The sequence below is a fragment of the Zonotrichia leucophrys genome, chromosome 14 (assembly GCF_028769735.1).
Source record: "Zonotrichia leucophrys gambelii isolate GWCS_2022_RI chromosome 14, RI_Zleu_2.0, whole genome shotgun sequence".
Taxonomy (NCBI): domain Eukaryota; kingdom Metazoa; phylum Chordata; class Aves; order Passeriformes; family Passerellidae; genus Zonotrichia; species Zonotrichia leucophrys.
This window is the reverse complement of record NC_088184.1, coordinates 11,891,425-11,899,486: the sequence shown is the minus strand read 5'-3', so window position 1 is coordinate 11,899,486 and position 8,062 is coordinate 11,891,425. Positions and strand designations below refer to the sequence as shown.

The following is an 8,062-nucleotide window of genomic DNA, read 5'->3' as shown; positions in this document are numbered from 1 at the left end:
TTTTCAAAAGGCTTTCTCAGCATCCTTATAATAGAACAACACATACTTTTACTAAAAAAGTATTTTTAATAATAATAATAATAAAAAATCTACCCATAAGGGAAAAGCTTAAGCCACTAAAAAGGGTTAACATTTATTTTTTAATAGCTGTGATCACATAACCACCAAAGCCAGGGACTTAACAGCATGGAAAATCTTGTTACTTTTATTTCTGCTCTAAGAAACCCCCTTACTTTGCAGTGACCTGGAAAATAAGTCTTGTGTTCTGGCAGGCTGAGCAACGAGACCCTCATAAGTCACACTCAGGATGCTGTAGCCCAATGTGGGCAGTAGCATGTGGGCTGAATGCTTCTGCTTTCTTAAACTTCCTCCACTTCTTTCAGGCTGTGCTCCAGGATGGTGTCTTGTCCTTGGAACTTAAAATAGCCACGAAACAACTTTCTCTGAAGCACCAGGGGAAACCAGTAGCTGTCATCAGGCCACATGCGGTGGAAGGGCACCTCGTCCAGCTGAAACCACTGGGGCCTCATTTCTGATGGCAGGAAACAAAAGAACTCTGCATGGGACATGCTCATGGATTTTTGCTGCCTACACTGAATATTGGTCAACAAGCAGCTTCCCTCTCCAGCCCAGCTGCCTTCCTTCTGGGAGGCATTTTAGAGTGACTAGTTCTCCATTTCCTAAGGGCAGTGCTGTCTCAGAAGAGCTTGCACCTCCTTCTTTCCCCAGACCAGCCACCTACCCTCACTTTCTGTTGGCTCTCCATGGAAGTGATCTGCACGGAAAATGTGAACGTCCATGAGTTCAGAGTTGCCCACAAATTCAAATGTGATCTGACCCATCTTCTGCAAGGTGTCCACAGTCAGGCCACTCTCCTCCAGGAGCTCCCTGCACAAGAAAAAGGCTTATTATATGAAACTGAGCATTGGGAGGACAAAAATGCAGTCATTAGCTTTACTCACACATTTAAAAGCCTTCCAGTGAACCAAAGGTGAAAGCTCTTCTAGTACAACAGAGCAGGGCTCTGACCTGCACCAAGCCACAAAGCTACACCACCACAGTGGGGCCAATTTACATGGGATTGTGTGTTATTTCAGGCTCCTGAGCCTGGCAGGAAAACACTCAATGTTGGAAGAGGAAGATTCAGGAAAATGGATCATTTAGTAGAATTTAGTCCTTGCAACATGCAGCTCTTCTCTGAGTAAGGGAGAAGTGGGGGTGTGAAGTCATCTGACTGTGGCTGGTGAGGCTTCAGAACTCCAAGATACATGTCATTTACACAGGCAAAAGGCTTTGCCAACTTCAAGCTGAATCTTTTAGAATTGTGGAGAAGCAGGTCATGAACACCAGAAAGAATATCTATACCTGCTACACAATCAGCTACTTCCAAAGCAAACAAGCTTAGTTAAATGACACACTCCATAACACCATTTGCACACAAAAGGTTGAGAATTCCAGTTCCCATTCAAATGCAGTGTAAAATACACAAAGCACTTGTGCAAACTCTGCCCTTCTGCTCCTTGGGAGCACACTGAGCATAACCAGAGGCCAAAAGGGAAGACTTTTAAGAGCACTTGGAGAGGTGTGCCAGCTCTTTTCCACACACCACCATGCACAGCTACTTTCAATTATTTCCTCTCTTTATGCTCTGTGCTCAGAGCTTTTTTTATTTTACTTCACTCTAAAAGAAGCAGCATGGCTTGAAGTTAGTCATGGTTTTATAATGTACAAAAATAAGGAATACTCTGAAACTGTGTATCTTTAGTTATAGTTAATAATTAACATAGTTGCCTATTTGGCAGGAACAACAATTTTAAAATGTAATGGAAATGATTTTAAGGCTCCAGCTTTCTTTGGCATTGGTTTCATGGATCCCATCTTTCAAAATAATACTTGAAATTAATGTCTTGGCTAATTTTAGTTTATCTTCTGAGAAGCTATCTATGTCTAAAATAGAAGCAGTTTTCCAGCAATGACTCTAAAAGCCTCCTTTTACAGGCACTGATAATTGAACAACAAAGCACAACATTGCTACAGTTCTCCAGGCAATTTATCCATCAGCTGCTTGGCTCTGTCTGTAGCAAGTGGAAACATTACAGGTGGCAAACTAGAAATAACTCATTCACTAAATGCTCCCCTTACAAGATGTGCCACTGAGGACCTGCCCATGTGCTCATGGGAATGTGCTGTACACAGCAGAAGATGGAAATCTTCTGGGAACTTTTGTTCATGTTTTGGGTTAATATTTAACTACCTGTGCTGAGACTTCCCACCTGCTGCCTCTGCCAACCCAACTGAGACAGAGCAACGTGGAACCACAACCTCAGACCTCAACTGCAGTGGAAATGGTACAAGGGAAGTTTGATTTGGAGTGTGTGGTGCTCCCTGCAGCAGAGCTGTGCCCTGAGGCAGCACTGCACCACCCAGCAAGGCAGCCAGTGTGTCCAGCTGCTCCTGGCACTGGGGACAGCCTCCTGCCCAGCTGACCTCAGCAGGAACTGGCTGTGTCATTCTGGAGGAAACTGCAGCTGAAGGTATGGGGACAGTCCCCAGCAGCAGGTGCTGGCTGTGCTGTGGCATGTTGCATTTGGATTGAGGAAAATTTTAGCACATCTTGTGTGAACAGAGGTTCTGGTGTCAAACTCGGGGCCAGCACAGATAAACACACCAAGGAAATCAAAAGCTACATTAAACCATTAGATTTACCTCATAGCCAGTTGCAGGTAAGTCTAGTAAATGTTAAGTGACAAAACTTGTGTCCCTCCCTCCACTCAGAGATGATAAATCACATGAAAAGCCACAATGAACTGTCAGGTACGTTAGGGCCACGTGCTGCTGGGAGCACATCTGCAGAGGGACCCTGCTGTCCCTGGGCCCAGCTCACCACAGAGCCTGGGCAGTTGTGCTGGCACAGCTGGGGAGGCTGTTGAGGGCAGAAGCTGTTGGGAACCAGCTGAGCACACCATGACTGATCTTCCTGCAGGTGCAAGGGCAGCTTTGGGCACGTTATCAGAAACTGAGGAGATGGCAAAGCACAGCTTTGTATCAGCAACATTCATGTAAAGAACAAGGTACCTAATTTTTAGAGGAATTTAGCAATTTAGCTGTGATTTGCTACTTCATTTTAATGACCAGATAGATGAAAGAACTACAAGAAATCAGTACTGAAGGGTTCAGAAATTACACTCTGCCTTTTTACTGATGAAATTCAATTCCACAACTCAGCATTAGCACTTAAAAATGTCACACCATATGATCAAATAATAAGCAGTTTGGATAATTATTTTAATTCAATTACCTGTAATTCTGCTATATGGCCAAAATTAAACTCTGTACCTCTCTGAAGATTGTAAGAACCTCTACCCACCACTTAGACTCATTCTCAGTTTAGATCAGAATTCAGGAGATGGGAGGGAGGACAGGAAGCTCCACTTGCTCACAGACTGGATGAGTTTAAGATATGCAGGTGACAAAGGTGATGATTGTTTCTCCTGTGCAGAGAAACAATCCTGTTTCTCTGTACATGTGGATGATCCCTCATCACCTGTGGAGCAGGTGTTCAGAGGTGGAGCCATGACTGCACTGGTGGGTAATACAAGGGTGTCACTGACCAGATGAGCCGTGGTACCTCCACCTGCAGCCCACAGCCGATGGTCCAACACCTCCCCCTGTGCCCCCATACCTGTCCCCGTGGCACCGGCCCGGCCCTCACCTGCGGGCAGCCTCCTCGATGCTTTCCCCGGGCTGCACCTTCCCCCCGAAGCCGTTCCACAGCCCGGCGCCGAACCCGCGCTTCTTCATGCCCAGCAGGACGCGGGACGGCTGCACCACCAGGACGAGGGTGAAGAGTCTGGAGGTGTGCATGGCTCCTGGCTGAGGGACGAGGCGGACACGCTGTGCCGAGAGTTCCCAGCCTCCTTCCGAGGGGACCCGGGGTGTGCAGAGCCCCTCAGACCCAGCAGCCCTCCCCAGTGCCCGGTCCCTAAAGCCCATCACCTACCTCCCTGACGCTCCCACTGACCCTCGCTCTCCTGCTACCTCAGCACCCCCTTCCCAAAGTTTGATCCCCCAATCCCAAATCCTTGTTTCCCCAAACCCGCCCCACCAAATCCTGACCATCTTTAACATCCTCTCCCAGCACCCCTGACTCCCAGCACCCCTTCCCCAAATCCTCGATCCCCTCCGCAAATCCCTGTCCCCCCAGATTCTCCGAGCACCTCCAACATCCCTTCCCCGAATCCTGAGCCCCCAGAAACTCCTCCCCAAATCTCCGATCCGCTCTCCCCAAATGTTTATTCCTCCTAAACTCCCTCCCCGAATCCCTTACCACCCTCAACATCCCCTCCCCGAATCCTTGATTTCCAGCGCCCCTTTCCCAGATCGTTGAACCCCTATCCCAATCCCTGACCCTCCTGCACTCCCATCCCCGTTCCCGCGCACCTCAGCCCCGCACTCGCGGCTTTCCCGCCCGCCTCGGTGTCACCCTCGGCCGCGGCCCGTCCCCGCTCTTCCCGCGCCGCCGCCGCCCCGCCCGCGGCCGCCGTGAGGGGAGGCGGGACAGGGCGGGCCGAGGCGGCCATGGCGGGCGCGGGCGGAGCCGTCATTGCCGGGGGCAGGTACGTGGCGGGGCCGCTGAGGCGATCCCGGCGCCCACGAGGGGAATGGTGGGGTGTCCTAGAGCGGGTGCCTGGAGATTCCCTAGGGAATGGGTAAATGGGGTTTGGGTTCTGCGCGGGCCGTGCCTCTTGGTTACTCTGCCAGGCTTGCCGTTCCTCTGAGGGGCTCACGGAGGCCACCGGCCCCGCTGAGGCAGCTCAGGAATGCTGGGGACACTCTGCCGTGTCGTGTCCTTAAAACACCTGAGCAGAAGCGGGAGTAGGATCGCTTTCCCCCCTTAGCTCAGGATAGCATGTGGGGCCTCATCCAAAGTCTGACCCTGCTGTTGTGATTGGAACAGTAAAGATTCCAGAAATCTCAAATTTGGGGGTTTCTTTTTAGAATCACAGAATGGTTTGGGTTGGAAGGGACCTCTGGAGACCATCTAGCCCAATGGAGCAGGTGACACAGGAACATGTCCAGCTGTATTGAGAATGTCTCCTGACAGGGACACTCCACACCCTCCTGGCTGCCTGTAGTGGCTGGAATTAATTAATATAAAGACTTTTAAAGTACAGAGTGGGTGGTTATGTACTAGCTGGTTGACTTGCCTCTCTTCCTGGCTTTGGCTGCGCAGATGCCTGCACACCACGGTGAAGATTCTGAGGAAAACTGGAACTGAGCAGAGGTGGTTGGAGCGGCACTTGAAGGATCCCTTTGTCAAGGCATCGAAGCAGCAGCAGTACCGGTGCCGAAGTGCCTTCAAGTTGCTGGAAATTGATGACAAGCTCTGTGTTCTTCGTCCAGGATTTTCTGTTCTTGACTGTGGAGCAGCACCTGGTGCTTGGAGCCAGGTTGCTGTAGAGAGGGTCAATGCCTTAGGTACTGGTAAGTGCAATTTTTTGGCAGGCAAGATGGGGATAGTACTCCTCTTGAAGTGTGTGAGAGGTCTCTGAAATTCTACAGAATCTAAATTGAAATACTATGAAATCAAGGCAATATTATGATGGTAACAGTATGGAAGGGGACATGGGTACTGGAAAGTGCCAGATTCATTGATAAAAAACATGAAGGGATGAGCCTTGTAAATCTTCATGTAGAGAAATTTACTTGTTTATGAAATAAAACATACCATGTGGCGCTAGTGATCTGATTAGCTGTTGTAGGGAAGATCCTTCATCCAGTTCTGAGATTGATGTAACCTTTAGCAACTACCTTGGCTTATTTGAAATATTGTTTCCCTTCTCAAAAAATGGAAGCAACTGCATTGCATGGTTTACATGAGTGAAGCAAGTGATATTTACAAAGTGAGGTCTTACCATCTGCACCATTATCCAGGATTTCTGGACTGTCAGCCTTGTAAGAGCAGCAGAAAACCAAGAAAAATCCTCCTTGTTTATCCAAAGTAGCTGAGTTTTTATGTCTTGAACAGATGAGCTTATGGCAAACCCTCCATCCAGATGCACCCAGCAAACTGCCAGGGGATGAGAAGGCAGCTGTGGCAGGGGGTGGGTTGTGTCTGCTGGCACAGAGCTCGTGCATGTGCAGCTTTTTGCAGCCACCCTGAGTGTTCCCTGTGTCATTCATCCTTACAGATGCTGCTGTCCCCACTGGCTTCGTGCTTGGCGTTGACCTGCTGCGGATTTCTCCCCTGGAAGGAGCAGTTTTCCTGTCAGAGACTGACATGGCAGAGCCCAGCACGCTGAGGGCCATCCAGAGCCTGCTTCCCCTGGGGAAGGCAGATGTCATCCTGAGTGACATGGCCCCCAACGCCACGGGCATTAAAGAGCTGGATCATCAGAAGCTGATCAGGCTGTGTTTAGGCCTCCTGGATATAGCCCAAAGCATTTTAAAGCCAAAAGGAACGATGCTCTGTAAATTCTGGGATGGATCTGAGGCCCGCCTGCTGCAAAACAAGCTGAAGGAGCAGTTCCAGGATGTGAGGACTATAAAGCCTCAGGCCAGCAGGAAGGACTCTGCAGAATCTTATTACTTGGCCAGGCTCTACAGAGGGAAATGAAAGTCATGAGCTGCACATTCTGTGACATTGGTTGGAAATCTCAGTTTAGTGGGTGCTTCAAGGAAAACCCCACCATTAAGACCTTGGGGAAGTTTGCTACTCTTCTTAAAGTCCATCAGGCTTTTCAAATACTGTGGACAAAATGGTTAGGAATGGAGAGGAATAATCTAAAAGGCAACCTCTGGGGCTGGAGTAATGGAAATGAAAATAAAATGTTGATTATATGAGTTTTTAATGCTTGCCTGAAAACCATTGCACTGTTAATGATGTCATGAATAAGATGAATAATAAAGGTGATTGTTAGAACGTGAGGGAACAGCAAAGGGGAGTTTGAACCAATTCAGTGCCTTTTAGAAAATGTTTCTGTGCACATCAGGATCTGTATCCTCATGCAGGGTGTTTAACACACAGAGAGGCACGGCTGCCTTGGGAATGTTCAGCCCCATGGCTCTGCTGTCTCTCCTGCAGACTCGGGTTATATTTAGGAGTTGCTGCTTCCTGGCACTCATAAATCCACTCAGGGGCAGTGGGACAGGGTCATGGCCACGCAGATCATCTCCCCAGTCCTTTTTAGGTGTGGCCAGTAGTGTTCTCAGGCAACAAGACAAGATGTTCCTAAGATCCCAGCAGGGAGAATGACTGAATCGCCGGAAATCTGTTCGCACAAATAAATTCAGCAGCTGCCTTATCTGAAAGTGACAAATTTCATATTAAATACTGCTTTTATCAGGCTGACTGTGGCATGAGTTATATGAGAAGCTGTTTTAAGACTCCCGGGCCTTTCTCATCATCATCATCAGCAGCTCATTTGGGACAGCTGAGTGGGTCGGTGCTCGGAGGGCGCGGGGCGGGCTCCGAGCTCACCCAGCCTGTCGGACATTACGGTAGCGCGGGCAGTGCTGCGCTCATAGTGCCGCACTTACGGCTCCGCCGCCGCTGTTCTCGCGAGAGGCGGGCGCGGACTTCCCGCGAGATCCCGTGGCCGGGGCGAGGAGGGAGATCCAAGCGGGGCGCGCGGCGGTGAGCGCCGAGGGAGGGACTGGGGGAAAAGGGAGAGAAGGAGGGCGAGGGGAGGGAAGGAGAGCTCTGACCGCGCCCGTCCCACCTCGCTCTTCCCCTGGCGGAGTCGTGCGGGCGAATCCCTCGGTGCCCGGAGCTGCCCCGTGCCCGCCGCGGCCGCTCTCGGTGCCCCGGGGCAGCCTTGGCCACGGGGGTTCCTGAAGCGGACCGGGTCCCACACCTCAGTGTCACCTTAATTATTGATAGGTTTGAGAAAGGGCTTGCTGCCGGCAGGTGTGTCTGGTATCCAGCGCTCAGTTTGGCTTTTGGCGGATCTGTTGCTTCTGCGCCGCTCTTACGCCGCCTGCTCGTGATGCTGTGAATGCAAACAGTGACTGCGGAGTGACCCCGGGGTGCAGGAGGCAGCCCCGGGGCTCTGTGTGTGCC

At 50.2% G+C, this 8,062-nt stretch overlaps 3 protein-coding genes across 5 annotated transcripts in view; 2 read left to right on the top strand and 1 right to left on the bottom strand.

Annotated features, from left to right (window-relative positions):
• Positions 1-103: 103 nt before the first annotated feature.
• NUDT1 (nudix hydrolase 1) lies at positions 104-4,565 on the bottom strand. Of its 2 annotated transcripts, none has more exons than XM_064725688.1 (4): positions 4,441-4,565; positions 3,713-3,873; positions 743-888; positions 104-532 (listed from the first exon to the last, which is right to left on the bottom strand). In XM_064725688.1, the coding sequence occupies exons 2-4, from the start codon at positions 3,862-3,864 to the stop codon at positions 360-362; spliced, it is 471 nt and encodes a 156-aa protein (XP_064581758.1). In that variant the 5' UTR covers positions 3,865-3,873; positions 4,441-4,565; the 3' UTR covers positions 104-359. The 2 variants fall into 2 exon arrangements, with proteins under 2 accessions (XP_064581758.1, XP_064581759.1); XM_064725689.1 differs by having other exon boundaries at positions 3,713-3,917; positions 4,441-4,494.
• MRM2 (mitochondrial rRNA methyltransferase 2) lies at positions 4,538-6,927 on the top strand. Its single transcript, XM_064725687.1, has 3 exons — positions 4,538-4,616; positions 5,234-5,484; positions 6,192-6,927. Exons 1-3 carry the CDS (start codon positions 4,579-4,581, stop codon positions 6,614-6,616), a joined length of 714 nt encoding a protein of 237 aa, XP_064581757.1. The 5' UTR covers positions 4,538-4,578; the 3' UTR covers positions 6,617-6,927.
• A 615-nt stretch (positions 6,928-7,542) lies between these two features.
• Positions 7,543-8,062, top strand: part of MAD1L1 (mitotic arrest deficient 1 like 1) — a 346,130-nt gene continuing 345,610 nt past the window's right edge. Inside the window, exon 1 of one of the 2 annotated variants that reach the window (XM_064726015.1) lies at positions 7,543-7,636. The gene's annotated coding sequence lies outside the window, so the exon portion shown is untranslated. Of the gene's footprint in view, positions 7,637-7,728; positions 7,910-8,062 lie in introns of those variants that run through there. The other variant, XM_064726016.1, reaches the window with a different exon arrangement.

Excerpts from the sequence above, each read along its gene's own strand:
- NUDT1 (XM_064725688.1), bottom strand. The coding sequence starts at position 3,864 with ATGCACACCTCCAGACTCTTCACCCTCGTCCTGGTGGTGCAGCCGTCC. Across the intron at positions 889-3,712 it reads ATCGAGGAGGCTGCCCGCAG|GGAGCTCCTGGAGGAGAGTG; the intron begins GTGAGGGCCGGG and ends TTTCTTGTGCAG. Across the intron at positions 533-742 it reads AGAGCCAACAGAAAGTGAGG|AAATGAGGCCCCAGTGGTTT; the intron begins GTAGGTGGCTGG and ends TCCTGCCATCAG.
- MRM2 (XM_064725687.1), top strand. The coding sequence starts at position 4,579 with ATGGCGGGCGCGGGCGGAGCCGTCATTGCCGGGGGCAG. Across the intron at positions 4,617-5,233 it reads GCCGTCATTGCCGGGGGCAG|ATGCCTGCACACCACGGTGA; the intron begins GTACGTGGCGGG and ends TTGGCTGCGCAG. Across the intron at positions 5,485-6,191 it reads GGTCAATGCCTTAGGTACTG|ATGCTGCTGTCCCCACTGGC; the intron begins GTAAGTGCAATT and ends TCATCCTTACAG.